The 27920-nt window shown below is 39.0% G+C and overlaps 1 protein-coding gene and 1 long non-coding RNA gene across 4 annotated transcripts in view; one reads left to right on the top strand and one right to left on the bottom strand.

The window, feature by feature from the left end:
• LOC123372857 overlaps window positions 1-8847 on the top strand; it is a 12626-nt gene extending 3779 nt beyond the window's left edge. Inside the window, exons 3-4 of one of the 2 annotated variants that reach the window (XR_006580478.1) lie at window positions 806-906; window positions 8171-8847. This is a non-coding gene — a long non-coding RNA (uncharacterized LOC123372857). Of the gene's footprint in view, window positions 1-805; window positions 1105-8170 lie in introns of those variants that run through there. The other variant, XR_006580477.1, reaches the window with a different exon arrangement.
• On the bottom strand, window positions 1763-27920 carry SLC30A5 (solute carrier family 30 member 5). Of its 2 annotated transcripts, none has more exons than XM_045021400.1 (16): window positions 27636-27920; window positions 27283-27405; window positions 25228-25294; window positions 23633-23718; window positions 22279-22366; window positions 21310-21397; window positions 19908-19984; window positions 18930-18968; window positions 17777-18065; window positions 17180-17388; window positions 14874-15031; window positions 13932-14061; window positions 9819-10050; window positions 6643-6869; window positions 4572-4700; window positions 1763-2189 (listed from the first exon to the last, which is right to left on the bottom strand). In XM_045021400.1, exons 1-16 carry the CDS (start codon window positions 27707-27709, stop codon window positions 2019-2021), a joined length of 2187 nt encoding a protein of 728 aa, XP_044877335.1. In that variant the 5' UTR covers window positions 27710-27920; the 3' UTR covers window positions 1763-2018. The 2 variants fall into 2 exon arrangements, with proteins under 2 accessions (XP_044877335.1, XP_044877334.1); XM_045021399.1 differs by having other exon boundaries at window positions 18798-18968; window positions 27636-27917.

Below are 27920 nucleotides of genomic sequence, written 5' to 3'. Positions count from 1 at the left end.
GGAACTTCCTTGTTTAAACACGCATGTACTGGAAATTAATACGGAAGGCAAGAAAAATTCTGATCACAAAAGAAGTTGGTTTGCTAAATGATATTTTAAATTATATTGTTAAATTTGATATGATACAGTAGTTACTAGGTCATTGTATGCTAAATTCCACCAACACTAATTCAAGTCTTTCATAATTAAGATTAAAATGTAAGAATTCAGGTACCTTCACCAAACTGTATGAAAAGGACAAGCTTTGTGCCACAATAAAAATCGTGAGCAAATATGTGGACTAAATGATGAAAGAACTGCTCAGTTACATTAAGTTAACCATTGCATTATGCGATTGCTGAATTTGAAGGACACATTTAAGTGTTTTTTATATAGGAAGAGGAAAAGCATGAGTGTGGCACAGGGAAATAAACTGATAGCTTTAAGGAAGTTTGTCTCCAACAACACAGTAAGAAACAGGTGCTCACTTAACTACTGTAGATTATCTTATTACCAGGCTTCTGCTAACAGAATAGTGAGAAAGGCTTTTCTTCTGTTGTGTGTATATATTGGCTAAAGTAAATATTTTTCACTTAAATTTACACATTTTGTATTATCTTGTAAAGCCCCAGACTGTTCATATTGATTACAGGGACATTTTACTAAGTACTATATTTACAATGGTATAGTTTACATAAGTAAATCTGTTATAACGAGACATAATATCCTAAATCCAGTCTATGGGTAAGTTTTTGGAACTAGATGACAGAGTTAGGGTAGGCTCCATTACCTAGCCACAATAGAAAGCGGTGTTTTTTTTGTCTAGACATGGTACGTGTTCAGTTGATGGAAAGATACCAGTCAGCTTCTCCTGAATATTGTGAGCTTCTTCACACCTATTCCAAAGAGTCTTCCATGATAAACAAGGTACTGAAGAGTTCACTACCAGCTCATTCAGCTGCTCCTCCTCCCTCCTTATGAATTAACTTCAGTTGACTATGAAATAGCTCTTTGCACAATACTGAGATATTCTACAATTTTCTATTCAATGCCACTGAACTTACATATATCAATTGCATGAAATTCCACAATTAGTTACCCTGTCAAGGATTAAAATCTAGGCATCTAAATAACTGGATTATACCATTTTAACAAGAAGAGCATGGCTAGAGGGGAAAGAGAGAGAGAGGATGTTCAGGGATGAAGTTCTTTACACTTCAAACAATAATATTTCACTTGCAATTATAAAAAAAGTATAAAATGTTTATTTTACATAGTGGTTCAAATTGATTTTCAGCCTCCCCAGTAAACAAGAACACAAAATAGCGCAAGGGCAAATCTTGCAATTCTGTTCTTCCCTACGTCCACACTGCTAGCATGTGTACCGGTTGATTTTTTCTTACAAAAAATTTGATATAAATTTAAAATGATAGCATCTATTTGCCTTGATGTACTAAAATTATGGTTAGAAATCAGTTTTATACAGAGTAAATAAATATAAAACTGTATATTCCTTTTTGTATCTAACAAACTCTGCAAAAAACCTTGACTTCATATGCAGTTTAAGTTTTACTCTTCAAAATAAATGTGTAAACACACACGCATTTCACACAGAGATTCTTCAAAATCATTTTGAAGGAAATAAAGTATTTTTGGCGGCAATTTTGTTTCTCTTGCAAAGCGTTTTCTTTTCCCTTTAATTTTGACATGAACATGATTCTTGATTTGACGTTCCATACTTTAGGGAAGGTATGGAATACATTTGTGCTCATCCACACACATGTAGCAAGATTTCTGTTTAATAAACACCAAGTACAGTATTTCAGATTTACATTATTTCCACATATACAGCAAATGTTCTAGTCCATCTTATTTCCTTTATAAAAGCTCCCTGATCCAGTCTCAACATATTAAGCTTTTATAAAAAATCAAATATATACTATATTTGTTTCTGTACATTTATGTGCAAGGTCTCCTGACAAAATAATACAAATATTGAATACTACAGTTTATATCCCAGTGGTGAATGTAACTTCACATCACATGATGTAAGTGCCATCTTTGTAGTATTTCATGGATTCCATTTGTTGTGTCATAGCAATGACTTCATGGAATCCTGTACTGAGGCCAGACATATGTTGAAAATAGGCTTCTTTCTCCACTTGGACAGTTAAATTGTTCACTCCAGCATCTTTCAGAACCGCTGTTACCTGAGCATAACAGAAATTCAATATTAAATCTCTTTAATTGTAACTTGTGATTATACTCAGACACTAGAACGGTAGTTAGACGAGAGCAAAAGGTCACATCAAATCTAGATACAACATTTATTATGGCCCAGAGAGGAGCCAGTCAGAAAATTAAAATGACTCAATTTGTAGCTAGAATTTTTTGGGAAAAAAAGTCAAGCAGTCAAAAGTTAGGAATCGCACAGGCAACCTTAATGCTTAATTGAGAGGGCTGAATTATGATACGGTCTAATACGACCACATATTTATTCCCTCAGGAATTCTGCCTCTTTCAGTGTAAGAATGGACATTATGTTTTATCCTCACTGTTCAATGTGTTCTCAAGCCTTATTTATTGCACACTATTCAAATCCTGCTCTGAATATAGAATTATTAATTTCCTCAGAGGTTTTACTATGGTACTCATCATTATGGTATCTGAGTGCTTCACAAACAAAACAATCTTTACAACACCCCTATTTTACAGATGGGGATCTGAGGTACAGAGATTAAGGTAAAAAGTATCCAATAATTTCAGATGCCCAATTTAAGATGCCTAGGATCTGATTTTTTTTTCCAGAGTATTTAGCATTGTATAGGACTTAATATGTTCAAAGCACAGCTCCCATTGACTTCAACTGCACCGTCAGTGCTCAGCACTTCCACAAATCAGACCCCAGGGTCTCAAGCCAAGTGGCACCCAGAAAATGAGGAACACACTATTAATAGTGACTACGAAAGTTTGGTTTAAATCAGTGGTTTTCAACCTTTTTTCATTTGTGGATCTCTAATAAATTTCAAATGGAGGTTTGGGCTCCTTTGGAAATCTTAGGCATAGCATGTGGACCCCAAGCCTCAGCCTCACACCCCAGCTCCTGTTCAATTTCAGTCTTGCTCCCATGTCCTTCCCACACACCATTTTATTCCTGGCTCCCAGTTCCCTTGCACAGCCTTACCCAGTCAAAAGCCCCACACCCAAGCTCACTCCCAGTCTTCCTCCCTGCCCCCTAACTCTACTCCCAGTCCTAATCTACTCCTTCCATTACCTACACTGCCCTTCTAGGCCCAGCTCTTGTCCCTCCTGAATTAAGCTGCTCTCTCCTCCATTCTGCCTGGGTGCCAGAAAAGGGAGCATCAAGAACACTCCTGCTCTCAATTCCTAAGCCTAGTGCAACAGCAACTCCTTGCAGCTACGGGCACCAGTTGCAGGGAAAGTACAGGGAAGGGGCAAGGGCAAACCATGGTGAATCATTTTTGCTGAAACTTAATTTTTTTTTTTTTTTTTTTTAAAGTCGGAGGAAAACATCCAGCATGGAAAGTTTCAGCCCTAATCGTTCAAGTTTGGTAAAGTTATAAGTGGCTAAAAACAGGGTCTTTATAATGAGAAGTGTCTGACAACGTCAACTACAGGCAGAGCTGGTAGCAATGTCTGTAACATCAAAAAAGATGGCTTGAGAAGGTTTCCCCATTTTTAAAAAAAAATATTAATTCAGGTCTCATCTAACTTGGAACAGTGAAAAGAGAGCCAGTGAAATTGTATTTACAAGAGTAAAAAACTGAGCTGTTGAACAAGTAAGGGATTTTTATTCAGACTGTTTAAAACCTTTGTTTCTTTTTGTTAGTACACCTCTACCTCCATATAACGCTGTCCTCCGGAGCCAAAAAATCTTACCGCGTTATAGGTCCAACTGCGTTATATCAAACTTGCTTTGATCTGCCAGAGTGTGCAGCCTCTTCCCCGCCCCCGCAGCACTGCTTTACCGTGTTATATCCGAATTCGTGCTTTATCAGGTCGCATTATACGGAGGTAGAGGTGTACCTATTTAACAGCACTGATTAATGAACATTTTGGAGAGTATCATAAAAAACATATCACTCTTGCCCTTTCATTTAAGGTGAGAGTTCCTAAAATACATCTCAGATCCCCAGGAAGTCCTCCAGAAAAGCAAAGGAAAAATAGGCTTAACACTTCTGATATTTCTAAAATTAAAAACAAGCAGAAAAATGCCCCACACCACCATCCTGAAGAACTCGTTCAGGCTTTTATTATACCATTAAAAAAACTATACAAAACTAGTTTCCCCCAAAAAATCCTTTTGGCAGGTCACCTCTAAAGCAAGACAAAAGAAACTGGCTGATCTGTTTTCAAATGTCAAAAGCCTACCACCAAACTTTTTATAGGACAACAGCAGAAGGAGGAGCAGAGCAATACTGAAAAGGCTTGTCCTGGAACATCAGCTACCAGCTACGGAAATCATTACAACAGCAGATTCAAACTTAAGCCTATGATTGAAATATTCAGGGTTAATCAACAGGGCGTAAAATATGAAGAGCCAACAGATTCTGAAAGTGTTATATGGTTACCTGCTGTATAATTCTCTGTTCCATCACATCTGACATCACCTGTACATGTATAGTACCAGCTACAACACTAGCAGAGTGACACCAGAAATGAGGATCTCTGTAGGATATTAAACCATCTATTTTCTGGATCTGTAAAAAATTGCATTAACAGTAAGAATTACTTTTGCAATATTCTACTTTATGCCTTCCTGCACACTTAGATAGTTACTCGTGGCAATTATTTCATGCAGCAGATACTATTATACAGTAAAATAAACTGCCATCATTTTATGTTATATACAGAAATTGTTATATAGAGACATTTTTGGAATTGAGACAGTGTTCCATCATTGCCAAATATAGAAGGCAAAATGAAAAATTTGTGGGTAGGGGCTAAAAAGGAGAGACAAAGACACTGAAGTGGAGTCCCCAACTGGTGGCCAGACTATAGTGGCATCAAAGGAGAGACTAGCAGAGAGGCTGGATTTGGGCACCCAAGCATTTCTAAGGCCTGGTCTACACTGGGGGGCGGTGGGGATCGAACTAAGGTACGCGACTTCAGCTACGTGAATAGCGTAGCTGAAGTCGAACTACCTTAGTTCGACTGACATACCCGTCCTGACGCTGCGGGATTGAAGTCCGCGGCTCCCCCGTCGACTCCGCCACCGCCGTTTGCAGTGGAGGAGTTCCGGAGTCGACGGGAGCACGTCCGGAGTTCGAACTATCGCGTCTAGATTAGACGCGATAGTTTGAACTCCGAGAAGTCGAACTCTCCGCGTCGACCCGGCGGGTAAGTATGGACCTACCCTAAGGGCCTATCCCCATAATAACCAAGGTAAGCAGATACTTCAATATCCAAGTTGGACTTAATATGTTCACGTTTCCTCTCCTTGTCCACATGAGGTGTTTTGTTGGTTTTTTTAAGTGAACCTTATTAGGTTATTTATTGTAATATTTCTTTACTACGTTTCATACTGGTTAATTTTTTTCTCCCCACTCCTAGCATTTTGATTATTTTCTGATTTTGTTTCTTGTTTTTATTTATCCCACCTCAAGGTCACTCACACTTCAATTCCCTCTTCTGCGTTGCCCAGTCTCCTTTTCCATCTCCTTTCACTAAATCACGTAAGTCCACAATCCTCACCTTCCTCCCCACGGATCTCCCTCACACAATTTAATTCCATTCTGTATTCCCTTGTGGCAAGAATCTATTATCCCCATTCCCTGGTGACAGGCAGTGTTGAATACCCTTGTTGCTGGAGTCCCCCTTCTACTCTTGTTGATGGAATCCTGGAAGTTCCCACACCAGTTTCCCGATTTAGGAGTGCTTGCTAAATACTTCATGTACTTCAGGACTATGCCCATGGCGGTTCTGGGCAGGACACTCACAAGAGCTAACACTGGGAGCAACAATTAGTGGATAAGAGTTAACAATGGGAGTGGAGTGCTGCCATAGACTTCAGGCCTTGACTGATTTAGTAGGAGCAGAAAGCAGTCTAGACTGAAGGGGAAGGAAAAAATCAGCAATAGAGACTTCAAATGGGAAGAAGAGAACAAGCCAACCTGTCCCACAGTAGACTGGAAGACTGGCCAAAATGCAACTGCATGCCCAGGAAAGAATACTGCAGCCAAATGAAATCTGGTCATGCCAGGGTTTAAAAAAAAAAAAAAGCCTGCCCAGCTTTTATGAGTTTTACTGGGTTTAGTAATTACAATTAAGTATTAAATAGTCCTCCCATATTCTGCTGGATAGGTTTACAGAATTACCAAGTTAGTCTACAGTTATGAGCTGTCCATAAAAGCAAAAGCAACATATGATTGCCATTGTTATTTAAACAGTCTATTCCACAAAAGTCATGGATTTTTAAAATTGTAAATGTTAAACTAATAAAACCAAAAAACTCATGTATCTATAAAAACTGATGAACTTAGACAAGCAATTTGGGATGCCCAAGAGTCTTAGACAAAGATAACTGACTGGCACAATGAGGAATGATTGCATGTAAAAGTTAATAAATGCAGTCAGAAACTCATAAATCTAGATTGTATATAAACAAAGAAAGTAAAACAAAATACAAGTTTAAGTTCCGACCTTCTCTAGCGCAATGTGCAGATCTTTCTCACATTCTGGTGGTAGCCTCAGCAAAAGTACTTGACAGGCATCTTTTATCAGTGGGACAACACTGAGAAAAATTAATGTAGCAATAAAGAGAGAGCACAGGGGATCAGCTATCAGCCATCCAAACTGTTGAATAAATATCGTAGATATGATCACACCAACACTACCCAGGGTGTCTGCCAACACATGTAAAAACACACCTGAAACAAAATAAGACTTTGAATGATTGAGTGCCTGGATTTAGTTGCCATCAGCACATGGACTATAGCATGAGTATTAAAATAAAAAATTTCTCAGTACAGGGATCAAAATTCTCCCTTGGATCACTGGTCTTGGACCTATGGTAGAAAAGTTTACTGATGTGCTAAAGCGTTTCTAATGCTGGCAAGTATTATGATAGACCATTATCATTTTGTGTTTTTACTCCAACTCTGGTGTGATTTACATCTCATAACCTGCTGCTGCTAGGATTAATGTTTTAGATCATTTGAACTCTAATGTTTTGTACCTTCTAAATGCAAACTGGGAGTACTAATCTCGTAACACTAATAGTTTGTGAGATTAATCCTGGTACTTCAGCTCCCACTAAAGAATACGCAAGTAGTGAGACGCAGAGCAGACTTTACCAAAAAATAAAAAAAAATTAAAAAAGGAAAAAAAATTCAGATCGGTAGACTAGTCATTTAAGCTACATGATTGCATTCAACTTCTCTATTAAAATAATATAGCATTGTGATAGTTAAATGCTTGAAACAATACATTTTACATGCTAAAACTTATTGTAATAAACTTAATGTGACAAATATTTGGTAGATTTGATATATATATTGTATTTTTTCCATACTATCAGGAAGATTCCAGAAAGTAACCACACTAATATATATTTATTAAATAATGCTGCCAGCTTTGTGTTTTAGGTTAGTCTGGTCTTTAGCAGAACTGACGAGTATTTTATATTATGAATCAGTGACAAACATGGTTTACAAAGTTTTGTAGAAACTGTGTTGCACGCTGGTTTGTAAAGGGAAACTATGAAAAACTATGTCAGCCCCAATGTCCCATTGGTCTACTTAGCTCACAACCATCTCTATGGCTTTGTTCAGACTACTACCAATGTTACCAACACACAGAATGACTTCCCAGTCCTGGCCCACCCAGTCACTACTCTCTTCCCTCAAATCCTCTCAAAATTCACTTCTTCCTTACTGACCACAAGTAGCAAGTTAATTATTTTTAAAAACCCAAGACTAAATGAACCAGAAGTTTAAGCCTATAGATGCTATCCCAGTGTGACAGTCTATACTATTATGGTCACCATTTTTCATAAAATTATGACAACTCTTGTACAAAGTATGCCTTGTGAGGTGCAATTTGAAAACTTATAATCTGCTGAACATTATTGTCCTGTTGATGCGTGTAGCAACAATGTGTATGAAATTATAAGATTCTATTGTATGACTGTTATTGTAACATGCTGTACACTTCTGAGTAACATCCACAGATGAGTTTTTCAGAGTAAAAGGCACTCTAGCTCCAGCAAGGTGTGAAAGAGCAATCTCAGTTTAAGCAGCCGTTCTTCAGCAACAGGAATTGTAAACAAGAAATTTACAATTCATCTGAAGGACAGCTGGCAGAGCATATAAACAATAGAACTGTTGACCCCAGGACCCAGCAAGGACTTTTCCAGTAAAAAGGGTCAGGATATATGAAGGGGGAAAAACAGGCCCCTGACCACCTCTCCTCCCTCATCTCTACTCACTGCAGCAAGATTGTTTGAAAGACAAAGGATCATCATTGAACTGGGGAGAGTGGTCCTAATTAAGGCTTTCCAGTTAGGACTGCTGAAAGTTTTGGGTGAGAAACCCTTTTGCTTTCAAATCTTATTTAGCTTGGTAAAGTTTCCGTGTTTATCATCTTTTATTTCTCTTGTAACCAATACTGACTTTTATCCCTTTACCACTTATAATCACTTAAAATCTTTCTTAAAAGAATAAAACGTTTATTAACTAACCTAAACCAGCGTGTTTTGACTGAAGTGCTTGGGGAATCTCATCATTCCCTTTAATAGAATGACGGACTTTTAATGAGCTTACACAGTTCGTGGAGAAGTGGGGGGAGTCCGAAGCAGTGCAAGAGACACATTTCTGGGATGCAATGCTGGGACTGGGGGATTTGCGGATATCACCCTATATATAGTTCATGTGTGGCTAGGAGAGCATTCATATTTTCAGCTGGGTTTCATTTTGCATGCTGAAGGCTGTGTGAGCAGGCCAGGAGTGGCTGTTCTGATAGCAAATCAGAGTAAAAGGCTGGAGAGTTAAGGGGACACAGTGGCTCCACAGTCTAGAGTATACCCTGGGGGATGCCATACCATAAGTGGCAAGTTAATTATTTTTAAAAAAGCTAACACTTTAACTCAGTGGTTCTCAAATTTTGTACTCGAGACCCCTTTCAAATAGCAAGCCTATGAGTGCAACTCCCCCTTATAAATTAAAAACACTTTCTTATACATTTAACACCATCATAAAATGCTGGAGGCAAAGCAGGGTTTGGGGTGGAGGCTAACAGCTCACGACCCCCCATGTAATAATCCTGACCCCCAGTTTGAGAACCCCTGCTTTAACTGAACCAGAAGTTCAGGCCGATAGATGCTACCCCAGTACAAATAATTAAATAGGTGAATGTGTCTAAATAGTGTAACTGTTTAAATGTATTGCTGTTAACCTTGGTTCTTCCACTCCCCATCCCTTTCCTAGTTATTTTAATAGGCCAGCTGTCATATGCCATCTAAAATTAGATGCATGGATGTTGGAGTTATACTTGGTCTTTAAGACATGTAGTACATTTTAGGTACTGTAAAAATATTACGGATCAAATAATAAGAAATCAACATTAAGTGCCTCTAGGACCTGTACCATCACAAATCTGAGAACATTAAGTGGGAGGGAAGAAGCTAGTGAATATCCCAAATTATGTTTATTCTATAAAACATTTTAGCTAGAAAAAGTGTTTCCAAAAAGCTCTATCTGTGCTATATAAAAAGACTGCCAGAAAACAAGTTTTAGATTGATTAAGTGGACAAGGGATACTTTGATTCAAAGGTTTTTTGACAGCTAGTTTACTTTTAAAATTAAACTATTTGTACTTACCTCTCATGTTGGCATTCATGCCTCCTCCTGAAAACCCATGAGAGTGACTGTGTCCATGACTGTGATTGTGTCCGTGGTCACTGTGGGAATGGCCATGACTGTGTCCATGACCATGGTGTGAATGGCTGTGATCATGTGAGTGACAGCCTCCACGAGAAGCCCCATGGGAGTGGGCATGGCTAAAGGCACAGATACCAACAAGGTTTACTATCAGCCCTCCAACCGAGACTGGCTATGAGAGGGAGAAAAGAAAGAAAAAAAGCACAACCTTTAAATCCAATATTTCTTCCTTAACACTCAGATTAACTTGTTTGATAGAAAACTACATTTTTTCTGTTAACAGCATCTAACATACTTCCGTGGCATGTCCAATTAGCTGAAGTTAACAATGACAATAGCAGGAGGATTCCCTTGCTGCTGAATGCTCACAAGTGAATCTTCTCTTCATGTGAAGGACTTCTCTTTGCCTCTTAAAAAATCTAGTATCAGCAGGTACAGACAGACAACTTTGCTTTCAACAAAGTGAGGCTGAGTTCATCTACTTCTCCTACAAGAAACAAAGCTCTGAGGATACAGCGAAAGTTTTCTCTTAACTCCCCAGAATCACTTATCAAGTAGAATATACAGGAAGAGTTAAAAAGGACCTGCACACTTCATTGTAAATTGTAAATATTTTGGGGTAGGGACCATGTCGCCTTATGGGTTTGAGCAATACATTGTGGGTGCTACCAGAATACAAATAACTCTCCACCACTCTTGCATGAAGAGACTGGAAAACAGGAAAATGCCAGTTAGGAAGGAGACAGAAAGAACCCCCACTTCCTAGCAGAGGGTACAGGAATAGAAAGTTCTCCTTTGGAGAATGTGGCCACAGAGCTCATCCTGAAAGCAGTATGAGATATAGGAGAGCAATGTTTTTAAAACAGGCCTTAACTCTAGATGAATGTCTCTTTTAAAATACACTATTAAAATTTAGTATTTAAGTGTCTATATAAGTGCTGGAGTTCAATGCCTTCAATGGGAGGAAAGAGGTAACTTCACACTTGTTTGAAAAACAAAAAAACATAGAAGTAAAATTTATTTTTGTTTAAAAAGTGAAGGCTTAGACTTAGGGAAAAAAAGCAAAAATTGTGAAAAGACAGGATCTACAGTTTTGATTCCATGATTTAGCTGTACCCATACATATATCAAGGACCGTTTTAAGACTACCAGTGTTTTCAGCACCAGTGTTCCCTAAATTTTTTTTACATCCACGTGCACCAATATGGGGCAGAGTGTTTGGGGGGTGGGGGGAGGAGAGGGAGGACTCTGGCTGGGGGTGCAGGCTCTGGGATGGGGCCAGGGATGAGTGGTTCAGGAGGGGGCTCAGGGCTGGGGCAGAGGGTTGGGTTGCAGGGTTGCGAGGGCTCTAGCTGGGAGTTCAATGCCTTCAATGGCAGGCTCTGGGGTGGGTAGTGAAGGGTTTGGGACTCTGGGGTGCCCCATGGCTGCGGTGGGGAGAGGACTCCCCCCAGCCCTCTCTTGCCCCAGCAGCTTGGGAGAGGGGTGCATCTCCCTGCTGCGGCAGGTCCACATTGGGGCACCTCTCCGCACTGTAGCCCTGAGCACCTACGCAGGGCTTAATAGGCAGCTGCGTGGCTGCGCAGCTTAGAGAGAACTTAGATCAGCTCCTGTTTGAACAGTAAGCTAATATGAAATCTAATCTATGTTCTTTCACATCTCTGATGAAGCCTTGAGATTTGTTCAATCCAATTTGAGGCTGCTTTTCTTACAGGAAAGGCACAAGGTTGAAAGATTCCCATTGAAGTAATCAGTGCTACTCTTTCTGCCCAAAGGATTGTTACTGAACATACAGCACTTTTCTCTCCAGGAACTGACCTAATATTTCTATAATCATGCCAGATCCTACTGGACTGGGGTTCAAGAGACTGGAATCTGAAATTGAGAGTTAATTCAATTTCAGTGAAGGGTTGTTAAAGTGACTGGGCTGCTTCTAACACAAAGAAATCACAGAAATAGCCAATTACACTAACACAATTATATGGTTTGACATTTTTGCAACTGAATATGAAGGGTACTAATTACCATTTCTCCAGCAATCAAAACCCTTATCTTGCTGTAAATTATTTTGAAATCCAGCAGTATAATAATATACTGTATACAGTAATAAAATAGAGCAAGATAAATTATTATAGCTATACAATAAACACATTATAGTTACCAAGTATGATATACTTAGATGCTTCTATTGACCAACTTCAATGACCTGCTTTGACTGACTTAAAATGCATGTTAACTACTTATGGCTCCATCATGGTTTTAACTAGAGGCATACCTACCATACCTCTAAAGTCAGCTATGATACAGTAACTCCTCACTTAAAGTTGTCCCGGTTAACTTTGTTTCATTGTTACGTTGCTGATCAATTAGAGAACATGCTCATTTAAAGTTGAACAATTCTCCCTTATAACGTTGTTTGGCAGTTGCCTACTTTGTCCACTGCTTGCAGAAAGAGCATCCTGTTGGAGCTAGCTGGTGGGGGCTTGGAACCAGGGTGGACCAGCAGCCCTACCCCCCCCCCCCAAATCAGCTCCCCACTCTCCTAAGTTCCCTGTGCAACAGCCGCTCAGCAGGCTCTCAATTGCAGGGCAGTTCAGCTGTCCCTCCCTCCACTGCCGTGTGCTACTCCTGCCTCTGCCTTGGAGCTGCTCCCGGAAGCCTCCTGCTTGCTGTACAGAGGTGGGGGGAAGAGAGGTGCTATGTCAGGGTGTCCCCCTCCCCCTATACCTTATCTCCACGGGGAGTGGAGGGGAGAAAAAGACAGGGCTCAGGACAAAGGGAGCTTGCTGGCAGCAGCTGCTGCCTCAACTTGCTGATCTACCTAAAAAGGCAGTGTACTTAGAGTGGGGTCAGTGTGCTTAAATGGGCAATGCATGACTCTCTCACTGTGTGTCTCTCTGCCATGCTGTCTCCTCCCTCCTTCCACTTGTGCTGCCTTGTAGAGTGTGTGAGACTACATTAACAATGTGTTAACCCTTGAGGGCTCAGCCGAGTGCTAGGTCATCATTTAGCAGTAAGGCATTCCACCCTCTTCCACATTCTGACTTCACCATCTCAACCAAGCTTCACAATCATCATTGCTGTGTACATATTAAATTGTTTGTTTAAAACTAGAGAGAGAGAGAGGTCTTTTTTATGGCAAAAAATTTTTCCCTAGACCCTAACCCTCACCCCATTTACATTAATTCTTATGGGGAAATTGGATTCGCTTAAAGCAGTAGTAATGTTCCTGAAAAATGCAACGTTAAGTTACTGTATTCAATAGTTCATTTTGTAGATAAATGGAGCTTCCTTCTATGTATGTAATAGGAGGATCAAATAATTAAAGCCTCATTCACAAAGCTAACCACACACTATCCCTCTTTCCAACAGACAAATGCCATTCATTATAAAACTAAGATTGTAATATAAGGAATTACTTCTGTAAATTTACCTGCTTTTGAATAGGTTTGGAGAGAATTTTTTTCTCTTTAAAATAGGAGAAGGTAACATATTTAGAAGCAGGCAATATAATGAAGTTTTTATCTTTAGACATATGGACTTTTAAATTCTGTTAGTCACTATATCAGGGGTAGGCAACCTATGGCACGGGTGCCGAAGGCGGCACGCGAGCTGATTTTCAGTGGCACTCACACTGCCCAGGTCCTGGCCACCAGTCCAGGGGGCTCTGCATTTTAATTTAATTTTAAATGAAGCTTCTTAAACATTCTGAAATCTTATTTACTTTACATACAACAATCATTTAGTTATATATTATAGACTTATAGAAAGAGACCTTCTAAAAAGGTTTAAAATGTATTATTGGCACGCGAAACCTTAAATTAAAGTGAATAAATGAAGACTCGGCACACCACTTCTGAAAGGTTGCTGACCCCTGCACTATATAATAGAAAGCAAAGAAACATTTTGAAGTCATACTGAAAACAAATGCTTGACATTATATAATTTGAGTCCCCACTATTCAGATGAGTGGATCTTAATTTCAGTTAAGGAATAAATATTCTACAGGAGTAACTAAAACTGTTTTTAACAGAAGAAAATGACAAAACTTACAGTTAACATATTTGTATCTATGTCTGGAGGATCTACCAGTCTGGCCACAGACTCCATGAACACGAAGAAAGCTATTACCATTAGAAAAAGGCCATTAATAAATCCAGAGAGAATTTCTACACGGCCAAACCTGAAAGTGAACAAGTGTAATGTACATTTAAGAAAGACTGAGGAATAGCTAGATTTAGCATATTTGAAAATATTTGGCTTATTCACGCATTTAATACAGTATTTCCTTTTCAAGTCAGTTTGATTTTTCACAATGTTAGAACAAAGTACCATAACAAATGTGTTACACAATTATTTTCTGCTCTGTCCTGTGGTAGCACTCACAATGTGGTAGGTGCTTTCTCAACACAGCACAATCTCTACCCCAAAAAGCTTACAATCAAAGACAAACTAAAGAGATGGTAGGTAGACAAAAGGGATGAAAGATGGCCATGTGGTAACTGGCCTTGTCCTCATAATACAAAGTTATAGTGATTCAATTAAAAAAGTTAACTATACTACACACATTACGGCTGATAGTTGACAAGCTGGCTAGGGAATTTAGCCACACAATTCTGCTAATTTCATTGGGAGTTATATGGCTAAATACCCCATTAAATTCTGAATATCTCAACGTGTACACACACAATTCCAAATCCCTTCCTGCAATCATGCTGACATAAGTGCTTGTATTTTTCACATGTAATACCTCATTTTCTTTTTGAAAAACTGACTGATCTAGACTAGCACAGTGGGTTCATAACACTGGCAGACACTTTTGAGGGGCAGGGAGAAAGGGGAGGTGTAATAAAGTGTTGAAATATTAAGTGCCATGAAAACATTTAATAGTAGGAACATAAACACAAGCGACTAGGGGTAAGAGGAAAAAATGAGGACCTACAACTAACTAGCAGCATCTCTTCAAAATAATTATGTAAAAGTCAGTGTACATACCCATACGAAAATATGCGGGTTGCTTTCCATCTAGTCATTAGAGCTGCAAAAAGTCCCATAACTAAAGCAGAACAATCAAAAAGCATATGAAATCCATCTGAGATTAGACCAAGGCTATTGGTCCACACTCCATAGAAGAGTTCCACAAAAGTGAAAGCCTAAAATGAAAGAAAAATTGATTTTTTTCTTGTAACATGTTCTGAGATGAAATTGTGCTTTTATTTTGCATATGCAGTTGGCATGAAGCTCTGCCATAAGGGCGCTACTAATTTTAGAGTGTTTAAGTATTTCTGCACCAATTTTACTCTCTTCTCCTACAAAACAAAACAGTGGATTGTAATATTAAGTTTTGTATTAAAAGTCAATGTAAATGCAGACATTTTAAAACTCCCCCTCTCTTCTGCACAAACAAACGTAATTTCTATAAAAGGGACAGCATCTATATGGGAAACTAGAATTCTTTATTTACAAACAAATCAATATAAACAGTACTGAGCAGTGAGTTCTGATCTCTTGGGCTGAAAGGACAATATAATCTGCAAGCCCATCTAGTCTACAGTGTGTCTATCAAAGCAGTCAACATGGGAGACAATTCTCATCAATTATGATGGTAATTATCTGGAACCAGGCAGTTTACCAATTCATTTTGCCAAGGCAATGGTGAACAGTGAGATGAAAAATTTAGATGAAAAATTCCCCTAGAGATGAAAGCTTCTGTATCCATTTGTTTTGGTGGGTGCTTTTTAAAGATAATGACTGGTCCATCCTGGAGGATTATGAATATCTGAAAATTGGACAGCTGCTGTTCATAAATGATTTGTATCAAAGCTAGAGCACTCCTTAAGTGGTTAGCGAGTACCTCAGATATCTGGTATGACCAACCAGCATATATTGGTTACATTAAACTCCTTCAGAGTTACATTAAACTCCTGTTAACAAGTCTTTAACACAAGCCCCTTTACACATAATTGTCCCCAACACTGATTTTGAATTCCTCCCAAACAATCATTATTTGTAACAAATCAAAAGGCTATTTACCCAAAGACTGTCACCTAATGGATGGTTTCTTATTCACTGAGGTTTCAAAAAGCCATTGCATTAAGATGTAGTTTAACAAAAGTGTTTTTCAGTCACTACAAATTTTATTTATGGAGGTTGCTTTACAGAAATTACTTCCATTTTCTTTGCTAATTAAAGGTTTTAAGTAGTTTAGGAATCAGTCTTGAAAGGAAGATGGTACCTACCTCACATCTCCTCCTGCATAACCCATCGGTATCTATGAATCTGTGACTCTATAAAGCCAAGCTTTCTTCCTAATCCTTCTCCAGTTCCTTCTTTCTCCATTAACTTCCCCATCTTCTACATTCATACCTTTGAAGTCATCTTTGGTTATATCTACACTGCAATTAACAACCTGCAGTTGGCCATGACAGCTGACACAGGCTCACGGGGCTTTAGCTCTTGGCTGTTCTATTGCAGTGTCCAGTTCCAGATTCCTGCCTGAGCTCTGGGATCCTCCCACCTCGCAGGATCCAAGAGCCTGGGCTGCAGCCCAAGCCCAGAAGTCTACATTGCAATTAAACAGCCCCTCAGCCAGAGCCCCGTGAGCTGAGTCAGACACGGCTGTCTAATTCTTCAAATCAATTTATTCCAGAAATCCTTCATACCTTGATCCCTGTCTTTCAACACTCTTTCCTGAATTACTGTTTAGTGTCTTGTGTGGATTGGCTTGTATGATCTTCAGGGCAGGAAACAGGTGCAGATTTGTAAATGCATTCAGTGCTTTGTCAGGGAATATTTACATTGCAGTAGGGCCCAGAAGAGTCAATAATGAGTGAGGCCCCTTGTGCTAGTCGCCATACAAATACATACAAGGTGCCATGACTATTCATATTAACCTGACAAGTACAACTAAGTCAAACTATCCTGTCTTTCACAGAAGTCCCAGCAAAAATGTATTCGATCTTAAAACTCCATTAAATTAACTATGCCAAAACTAACTAAGTTCTGGAAAAAACTTCCTGTCATACTGGTTAAGCACTGGAATAAACTGCCTAGGGAGGAGGTGGAATCTCCATCACTAGAGATTTTTAAGAGCAGGTTGGACATACACTTGTCAGGGATGGTGTAGATAATACTTAGTCCTGCCATTAGTACGGGGGACTGGACTAGATGACGTCTCAAGGTGCCTTCCAGTTCTATGATTCTAAGTTAAAGGTCATATTAAAAGTTGCCAGTAAATTTTAAAGAGAGATTGACCCTTTTTCTCTACTATGATGTTATTAGAATTAAAAAAGTGCACTTACCAGATTTAGGCACAAGAAGTAGAAAATCTGTCTAGAGTCATACTCCTCAAGGATTTGTTTCAGTGACTCTTTAATAAACCGGGGTAACGACTGAGAACTATGCTGCAAAGCATCGCCCATAAAATTATATAGAGGAATGCCTTCAGGAGAATAGCCAATAAGAGTGCCTTTCTGCCCTTTCCTGGAGGGGGAGGACAGAATATTGGCAGCTGCAAAGAGAGGTACATGTTTTTGTTGTTGTTTTAAACCTTTATGGATGATTGATAATGCAAGTGTTTTATCAGTGATTAAAACTTCCACAAGCATATCAAGGTGGTGAAAGTCACCAGCTTCATTTTCAAGGCTAACATTTTATTGGTATACTAGATTGGATCATCATTTCCACAAGCAGAAAGATTTACTGTATCCTTTTTTGTAGGCAATGAATTATGAATGTAGCCGTGGGTCTACAATACTGTGCTGTTCCCCTTCACCCATGAAATCCACAGAAGCAACTGTGGTGGAATTCTACAGAGAAATATTTTTTGTGACCTTCCAGTAATATATAATTATTTTTAACTGGTTTATCATTTAACGGGGAAAAAAAGGAATACGTACATAAAATGAAGAAAATGGCACTCACTACCACTCCTCCAGAGAGAACATGCTCTGTGATTTCATGGTGTGCTGGCTTGTTCATAGCGCGAAGCTGATCTGTTATTGGATGTGTCCAGAAGCTGCCAAAGAGCAGCGCACTAATTAAAATGAGCAGCGATCCATAACGGGCACACTTTGAGGCTTCCATCTTGACAGAACATATGGACTCCACATAAAAATCCAAGATCACGACGAAAAAGATAACAGTTATGAAAGGCATGATGAGAGAGGACCAGGATTCTACTTTACTCTGTGATAAAAAGAACAAATTCTTAGCGGTATTGATCACAGGTTGGCAGAAGTGTCACCTACATATAGTACCAGTTATGTATCTAGTATTTAGTCTATTGCACGTTTGCTATACTTTAGACACTTTAAATAAACAGGTATTCACAGATTCATAGATTATAATGCCACAAGGGACCATCGTGATCATCTAGTCTGACCTCCTGTATAACACAGATCACAGAACTTCCCTGAATTAATTACTGCTTCAAGTCCAATAGCTGTGGTTGAACTAGAACAAGTCTTCTAGAAAAACATCCAGTTAGGAAATTAATGAAGTTGATTTGCTATAAAAATGTTTTCTATTGATTTAATTATCTCTACATAGAAAGATAGTGGTGTAAAAGCTGCAAATTTAGAACAAACATGTATTCCCCAAGAGAAACAATATCTTCATCATCACTGCCTCTGTAAAGTTAGCAGAAAAACCAAACTACTGCACACAGTCCAATATATCCTCTTCTTATGAGTCTTTAGAGAGCAAACCCAACCAAAAAACCAAAACCATCAAATCACACAGATGTACGTATCAGAAACACTGTGCATATAAAACCAATCTATTTTTCAAGGGAAAATCTCAAGAAAAGTAAAGTTTCAATAATGTAGAATAAATTCTTGTAAAGGAAAGGTATATGTTGCAGTTTACAAATGCAGAATATCAGTCACTTTTGCTGATGAACCCTTGCTATGCTGTTACCTCAGTTGTCAGAGATAGGACGATGACCCATGGGCACAACAGAAGGACGGAAACAAGATGAGACAAAGCTTGAAGACGCTTGGCTCCACCTACATCTACAGAGAGCTTTCGGGAAGCCATATGAAAACCAACCTTGCAACACAATGCCAGTACCAGCAACAGCACTCCACCCTGCAATACAGATAAATCCTATTAGCAGTAATTAAGAGTCAACTACCTCACTCCAATATAAGTAGTATTTACATGACAGAATATTAATATTCTTTTCCTTATTTCCTCCTTTTACTTATTAAGATAAGACACAGACAAGGTATTCCCCTGTCCCCTCCAAAGATAAGCTTTATTTGCTAACAGTAACATTCTATGACTTAGTTTGCAACTCCCAGTATTTTTAACTGGAACTCCATCTTCAATTTCTCTTGCCATTCTCCCTTCTTTTACCCACAAAGTAGCACATTGGAAATGTTTGAAAATAAAATGGAATCATCTTATATCATCCACACTCTTTGTATTTATTTATTCTCATTCAAGCCCTGTGTCATTTCTCCCCAACCTTTTCTTTAGAACTTGTTCCCTAATCTTTACAAAATATATGTACATATACAAAATTAGCTTCTCATATTTCTTAGGTCTAATCTACCCTGTGCTAGGCTAACCAATTTAACTTAACTCATCTGTCTGATTTATTTTTAAATAAGGCCAATGTTTTCTAGCTGTGTCATAAATTCAGTATTTTCTTTTCAGCTTCTCATTTGCCAGTGCAGCAAAATTGGGGTACCACCCAACTCAAGTGAGGGTATCAGAATCTGGCTCTTAGGCTCCAAGAAGCATGGGAAAGAGACAGACACACAAGACAAAGATTGATAACACTAGGGAACAGAGGGCTTGTCTATTAAGGGTCATGAATATCTAAGTCACAGTTGAAATAAAACTACTTCATGTAAAAAAGGAACAAATTTAATAGATACTTTCAGCTTATGTATTAAAGCAAAATGCTGCTAAGTAAATAGTTGATAGGACATTTTGAATTAATGCAGCTCTCTTCATAAAAATTCTGTGAACACATCATTCAATAATTCAGCATATAGATTACTGAAGAAAACAACTTACCTTGTGATCTGCAACTCCTAGGAAAGCAATGATTGTATGAAGAACATGGGTAAGAGCACTGTCATGATGTCCCTCAGCTAAACAAATTAAGTTAAGGAAGATTCTCCAAATGAACCCTCTTCCAACTGCCCAACCACATTTCAACCTCATTCTCATAAGGATCACAAGTGATTTACTGATGTTATTTAAAAAATAATGAAAAACACAGCTACAGGTATACAAGAGGACCAGAAACTGTAAATACCATAGGAGATCAATAGAGAGGTACATGGACATTTAAAGAAAGTAAAATTGGAATAAAATTAAGCTTTGAAGTTTGGATAATTCTAAAATTTTAAATTACAGAATTCCATAAGTCTATTGCTTCCTTAGGGAAAATATTTGAAATAAAGTTACTCAATGAAAGAACTTGAAACATTTCACATAAGCTAGTCTTAACACTGATGTTAAATCTGGTAATTATTTGGACTTAAGAGGATGAACTGGATACCAGAAATAAAATTTTAGATGAATATTCACTGGAAGCATTACTTTATTTATCAATGACATGTCTAAAGTATGAAACATTCTGTTAGACAGCTTTTGAAGAGCTTCCAAACAAAAATTTAAACTTGAGAAAATTAATGAAATTGACAAATAAAAAAAAAAGGTGCAATCAAGATAAAAAAAATTTAAAAAAATTATTCCTTCTGAATAGACAAAAATTATATTTTAACTTAGAAGCAAGTGAAATTGGTCTAACAGAAAATGAAGGAAGACAACTGGTAAGATTGGGTGTGGATGAGCACGCTAAATCACTCGATTACGGACAGTCCTCTAATGTCCTTCCCACAATTCCTTCCAAAGGACAGACAAGCACTCCTGCAGCTAACACAAATGACTGACAAAGAATGAGTACCTCAGCACAAGAAACCATGGGATGTACCCCAGACACACATGGGATTGCATAAACAGTGAGGACACAAAAACGTGGGTATACCTTTGCAGAGGGGAGATTCAGACCAGGCTAGGCTAACCCATATCCCAATCCACACAGGTTAACTGCACAGTATAGACATACTATGAGGTGCTGAGCATCCACAACTCCTGGGACATAGGCCTCAAGTTTTCTCTGAGAGGGAAACTGAACAGAGAGGCTTCTAGCTAGTTGAAGGGGCCTGGTAACTAAATTGGGATTTTTCTGTCATTATGGTCATTTAGATTGTAATTATTTATAGCAAATGTATAGCCGATGCTGTTATCATTAAAGTAACTAATGACATGCATTTGACTGGATTAGTTGCTCAGAATGACTGTTTCCTCTTTTCTTTCCAGTCACGAGTACAATGCTCTGGAAAGGAAAATGCAGTTGAAACAAGGCTAACTTACTATGTGTTTGGAGAAAAAGTGTAAGAAAGGATACGATGTTCTGCAATTTTAGCCATGAGATCATCATTATCAAAAAGCAATAAGCAGATCACAGCAATGATGAAAAACGCAGCACCTCTTGTCTGGAAAGACAACAAAAGGGCATCAATATAAAATGGCTTATTTGGATGGCAAACATAAAAAGTTGCAAAAAAACCATGCAAAGGGCTTTTCCCCTCCCGCCAGGTGCATGCATGTAAGTGTAAACACAAGAAAAACAAAGTCCAAACAAAATCCTTAAAGCAAAAATTACATTTGGAGAAACTGATCTTGGTTATAAAACAAACAAACAAACAAACAACTATATTCAGCTTTTAACAGACTTGTTAAGTGACTTTGGACAAGTCACAGCAGTTCTGTGCCTCATTTCCCCCTTCCGTAAAATGGGGATAATCATATTTGCTTGCTTTGTAAAGCACATTGAGATCTATAGATGAAAGGTATTATCAGAATTATTTGCTTTGAGAATATGGCTATGGTTGCTGTATGTGACCCTGGGAATGTCACCTAATCTCTCTGTACTTCAGTTGAAACATCCATAAGATGGGAATATTTTCTTGTTTCTCTGCTCAAAGAGATATGAAGCTTAATTTACTAATGTTTGTAAATCACTTTGAAGTCCTTGGGTGGAAAGTGCTATATAAATGCAAAATACTATATTTTAAGTTTCTTCTGCATACAAATTATAAACTCCTTGCATCTCTTCATCATCATGAATCTCAAACACCTTTTCATGTTGTTACTCCTTGTATGTGCGCCTGTTTGCATATTTATTTAATTAAAAAAGGAAATACAGATTGTAGTTTCAACTACATTTAAACTTAAAATATACATAATTTACCTACCCCTTTTATGAATTTGAGTCGGAAACAATTAGGTTTACCTCTTCTGTGTTCCTGAATACCTGTTACATTTTAAAGTTATACATTATAATGGTCTTTTTCAACAAAAAATATTTAAATACCTTTGCTGGTCCTCCTCCTGAACTTGTGAACAAAACACTAAGCAGTGACACAACAACAACATCACTGTGCTCAAACAGCAACAATGTCCTACAAAACAAGAGAGACACCAATTTTTATCACGTCCATTTCAATATGATGCACTAGCTTAATATACCTGGTTTCAACTAAAATTAAATGGAAGGGAGGTCAAGGATTTAATATATAGCTTCAATAGGAAAATTGTGCAATTCAAAAGAACGGTAGGGAACCTGAAGTGTAGTCCAGCAATCCAGCTGTTGATAGACTCTGCCATGATGACAAATCACATAAAAACACCTATTTTCTAGCTCAAACAATAGATCATGTACAGTAATTGAGCAGTAGTAACTACCTAAAACACTTTTTAAACAGTAGCATGCTTTATTAGAGCATCAAGAATCATATTGCTCAAGATGGAATTAATGTTCATATTACAATAATGTCTGATAAATCTAAAGTTCCCTGTTCTCTGCCTGGGAAAAGGACCTTTTCTTTTCCAGTTAACTTCTGATTACTGAGAAGCTGATTTCCTTTTCATACAATCGCCTCAATGCAGACAACGTATAGTTCTCACTTTTGGATTCTCATCCACCATTCATAACTCCAGTGACTTCCTCTACTGCTGGTAGCTTTCCCAAGCAGCAGAAGTTTGAAAGTGACAGTTTGTCAGTTTTACAAATGTGCATAGTTTTCTTAATAGCAGCAGTAAAAGTGACTACAAGACATATCATTTTCATTGCTTCTGCTTGGGAAAACATCTAGTATTCACAAAGGCACTGGAACTTTCAGCTGACCTGAGAAAACAGCAGTAAACTGATTCGCATTTGGACATCTTTGCTATCATTTTTTTTTTTTAAAAAGACAAACAAAAGCTTAAACCTTTGCAGGATTAGATAGCTTTAAGCCCTATCTCCACACATTAACTATTCAGAGAGGCTTTCCCGAAGCTCTTCACCTCTGGAAGTCCAATGTTGTCATCTTTTTTCTGATCCTTTCTGAATCAGTCAAGATTGCCACTTAATGAACTAAAGGGACTATCACTGCGTGATGCAAGGGACTTTTTCTCTGCACAGACCTATTACCATTACCACAATACGCTCAGCCCCTCCACACTAAAAGGAGTAAACTAGGATGTCCTGTAGCGAACCAGGAACTGAATAATGGCTGCTCATCTGAGGATTTATTTTTATTTTTATAAACAAACAGAAGTACGTTTCTATCAAATACACTTCATTTAAAAATAAATTAAGTGTACAGAGTTGCTATTTCAAATAACTATAAAACAAATTAAGTTAGTGTATACAAATAAAGTATGCTTTCAGGCATGTACATTACCTGAGAGGTCCACAAAGAGTGAGGCCAAAAAACCACAAAAGTGAAATGATACAGCCAACAACAGCATGTTTAACTATTTTGATCCACTATAAAAGAAAAACATTTTATTAACATTTTTTGCCTGCTTTCCAACAAACATCTTGCATTCAGTTCACATACCAATCACTACATTAAAGGAACATTAAAATGTATGCATAGAGCATCTTCAAAAATTAAAACAATCTGACTTGTCTTGACTACTTCACAATGACCCATTATGTTTACTTTTGGAAATACATTTTATGGCTGAAATTCTTTACCTTTATCGTTTTCTATCACAGTGGCAAATTCTTTGGATGTAGTTTTAGTGCCTTTTTTTTTTTAAAGAATCCATGGGTTACAATAGTTAGGCTGAAGTCAAATTTACTTAGAGGTCAAAAGATGCTAAGACTCAGTGTATTACACAATAAAATACATCTGACAAACATTCACAGTGCTAGATAAAGTTGTTCAACGTTATAAAACTAAGGCCTTGACCCTACAAATATTTACGAATGTACTTAATTTTAATCCCAGTCAACTGGGACTACTTACGTGCTTACAAATAAGCATGCACCTAAAATTTGAAGGATTATGATTTAAGAAGTCTTTATCAGGAGATGCAGCTCATTTTTATTAAAATTAAACTACTTAGGATGTATTTTAGTGAGACAAGTGGGTGAGAAGTTCTGTTGGTCCAATAAAAGATATTACCTCACCCACCAGGTCTCTCTAACATCCTGGGACCAACATGGCTACAACAACACTGCGAACAATACATGTATTTTCTTGTTTTAAATCAGACAAACTAGATAAAGTTAGATGCAATTTTTATTTTTTAAAATAATCCACTCAAGTTAATCTTACACCAGAAATCTTAAAAATCCAAAATTTGAGTGAAGACCAAATGAATACCTTTAGCAGACAGAAAGACAGATTTTTCCTGATGTATGACAAAACCAAGAAATTTGGTCCCCCTCTCACTTTCTTTTAAATTCTGCCATGAGCTTTCTCAAGCCAAAATTTACCTTTAGGACATTTCCTGGTTCAGATCCTCTATACTAAATACATTCCAAATGACTATGTAGTAGCACAATCAATTATTTTATATAAAGATGAATGCGGGGAAGGGGTGACAACAAAAGTTCTTCCTCTCCTTATTTCAGGCTCCATTCTGACAACTGCTCGGACTCCTCTGCACTGTGGGATCAGCACAAAGGGGCTGAAAAGCTGGTGGCTCAGACCCTCCTGCACAATACAATCCTCTGGGCCACCCCTCTCCTCCTGGTCCCTGGTACAGGAGGCATTCCCCAGGGTGCAGCTTAGGACTGATCTCTTCATATTTACAGCTATTTGCATGTTAGTTGATAAAGAATAGAATGCTCAGGGAGGATGTAATTTTCCATGGGACTTGAGCTCCTAAGTCACTTAGGTCATTTTGAAAATCCCAGCCATGTTTTCCAGAAACATCCCTTTCACTTCCAGCGAGCAAGTGAACATTTTACTAGAGCCCTTATTCATATTGTCCCAGAGTATCTAAAAGTGAGTGTTCAAGCATTAGGTATAAGTCAACTCACCTGGCGCTTGGTCACAGTTTTTCCAGAAGAAAATGGCTTTTGAAACAAAACCATAAAAAATGCAGACCTGTTAGGGGAAATATTCTCCATTAATGTACTAGTTCAAGTGCACTTTCAGTCAAAGTTCAAATGTAGCTATTTTATTATTCACACTAGTTTTAGGCAATTGTTTCTCACCCCGTAACAAGTAACTATTCTATAGCTCCACTTGTATTTTAAATGAATGCTACCTGGCTTTTGTAGGAGGGAAAAAACAATAGTGGTTCAATATGTTTCTGTCCCCCATAGCCCATTTCAGCTATTCAAGTAGCCATAAGCTTCAATAAGCTTTTTGTAGCAAATGCATTTTAGTCCTGCCTACTTTGCCAGCCATACAAGTCTGGCAGAGGATAGCCAAATGGTTGTTAATTCACAATTAGCAGGAATCAAAATAAGTGAATGTGTAGAAAAGAATAGAGTTTTGAAGGGGAGCATGATTATAGAATACTACTGTTACATTTTCATTTCTAAGGTGCCCCTACCTGAAGGTTTCCGAGTGCATAAAAACTAAATAAAGCCACTCACCCACACACACCTGTACTAGAACTGGCGTGAAACAGTATACCCAATAAACCATAAAAAATAAACTAAAAGAAAAAAAAAAAAAGAAGATTATGTTGTTTGGAAATAGCCAGGTGAAAAATCCAAAAGTGGAAATAAAATGGGGACATAAGCTAATTGATATTAGTCAATGTTATCAAGTTAGTTATAGCACAGCTTTCACAACTCATTATGAGCTAAGCTTAAATTAGTATTGGTCCAGCTACTAACAAAGCTATTAATGATGACAATAGATGTAGGAAGTAAGATTCTAGAGTGGAGGGCAGCTTAGCTTCCTTCCAAAGAAAGGGGTAGCAGAAGCAGGGGCGGCTCTACAAATTTGGCCGCCCCAAGCAGTCATGCCCGGGAGGCGCCCCCGAGCCGCGGGAGCAGCGGACCTCCCGCGGGCATGACTGCGGAGGGTCCGCTGGTCGCGCGGCTCGGCTGGACCTCCCGCAGCTGCAGGCGGTTCGCTGGTCCGGCGGCTCCGGTTGAGCTACCGCAGGCATGTCTGCGGGAGGTCCGCTGCTCCCGGGGCTCCGGTGGACCTCTCGCAGGCATGACTGCGGCAGGTCCGCCGGCCCAGCCTGCCGCCCCCCCGGGAAAGGGCCGCCCCAGGCGGGTGCTTGCCCCGCTGGGCTCTGGAGCCGGCCCTGAGCAGAAGAGACCACACTGATCTTACTTGTAATTTTTACTTAAATGAAATATTCTAGATACACATTTATTCTCTTTACTAAATATTTGTCATTACATCATCTGTCTAAAAGTAGCAACTACAAGCACTTTAATGAATTAAAAAAATTCTCCTTCTTCCCTATAGTTTCTCAAACTACAGTAAGTATGCTTAAAAGATTAGGGTTTTAGATATTATTGATTCTAATGAGATATTCCTCCTCTTAAGTACAGGGACTATTACTAGAATTTGGGATGATCATTTTAAATGCATCTACCATTGCATTTCTATTATCAATTAAACGGTTAGTTTTGTAGCATCATACAGCTGTGCATTACAACACAAATTATTTTACCATCCATGGCAAGAGTATGCTTAGACTACCCTTTATCTAATAAGAAAGTCAAAGCAGCTACACTCTAAACATCACTACATCAGTACCTAAAAATTCCACATTGAAAATAAAAATCTAAAAAGGGGTAAAGGAAAAGCAGGCCCAGTAGCTGGACAGGACAACAAAGCATCTCAACCTTTTTCTTGCACATCTGTCAGGTGCTGTTATGCTTTGTCGAAATGTACATCCCATCAGAAACAAGGAAGGTTTTTCCCTTTAACAACCTGTCATGCAGCACACAAAAGGCACAAACGCCCGTGACTTATTATGAACGAAACTTTTTTTCTTTCAGAATGAATCTTTTACTAACCCAATGGAAAGAAACCCAGGCGTTCATTGCCACCAAACTAGTCTCAAATGAAAGAAGCTGCAGCAGTGTTATAAAAGGCTTAAACAACGGCACACTTACCCCAGCTGTACTATAAAGATAAACTGGACAAGGTGGACCACTTTCAGGAGATCATACGATTCAAAAAGTCCCAGAGCCTTTAAAAACTTGGTGAAACACAGCAGCACAATGTATCTAGTCAGCCTGCAAAAGAACAAATGATCACAGGCATTTCCTAAGCAGGGGCAGCAGGGACCGAGATGCACCCGGGGACGCAGAGGCCCTCTGCCCGCCTGGGCACTGGGTGAAATACACCCCGAGCGGGCAGCGCAGGGTCCCCCCTCCACTTCCCCCCGCCCCCCGCTGGCGGCCTGAGCAGAGACCCCGGAGAGGGGCCCAGTCCCCCCGTTCCTCGCGCTGGGCGCTGCAGTTACCGGGCGCTGGGCACATCCACGGGCCCCAGCCCGCCGCCTCCGGCCAGGGCCTCGCCGCTGTAGGCCGCCTCCATGCCGGGTCTCAGGAGCCGCGGGGGCCGCCTCCCCCGCCGCGGGGCCTCCTCATCCTCCGCGTGCTGCGAGCTTGGGCCGGGCGCGCTGGCTCGCTCGGGAGGGAGGCAAGGCCCGTAGGCCGCGGCCCGCAGCGGAACTTGCTGAGCCTGAGCCGGGCCAGCCACGTCCTCAGCGGCCGGAACCCCTCACTACAGCGCGGCGCGCGGGGGA

The sequence above is a fragment of the Mauremys mutica genome, chromosome 6, assembly GCF_020497125.1.
Source record: "Mauremys mutica isolate MM-2020 ecotype Southern chromosome 6, ASM2049712v1, whole genome shotgun sequence".
NCBI lineage: Eukaryota > Metazoa > Chordata > Testudines > Geoemydidae > Mauremys > Mauremys mutica.
Note: the sequence above shows the minus strand (reverse complement) of the source record. Positions and strands in the feature narration are given on the sequence as shown.

Bases quoted from the DNA above. Each gene is read 5' to 3' on its own strand.
- SLC30A5 (XM_045021399.1), bottom strand. From the start codon at position 27,709: ATGGAGGCGGCCTACAGCGGCGAGGCCCTGGCCGGAGGCGGCGGGCTG. The intron at 18,066-18,797 runs GTAACAGCATAG...TTTTTATCACAG, and splicing joins TCCTATCTCTGACAACTGAG to AGTAAAGTAGAATCCTGGTC. The intron at 4,701-6,642 runs GTCGGAACTTAA...AATTTTTTACAG, and splicing joins TGCACATTGCGCTAGAGAAG to ATCCAGAAAATAGATGGTTT.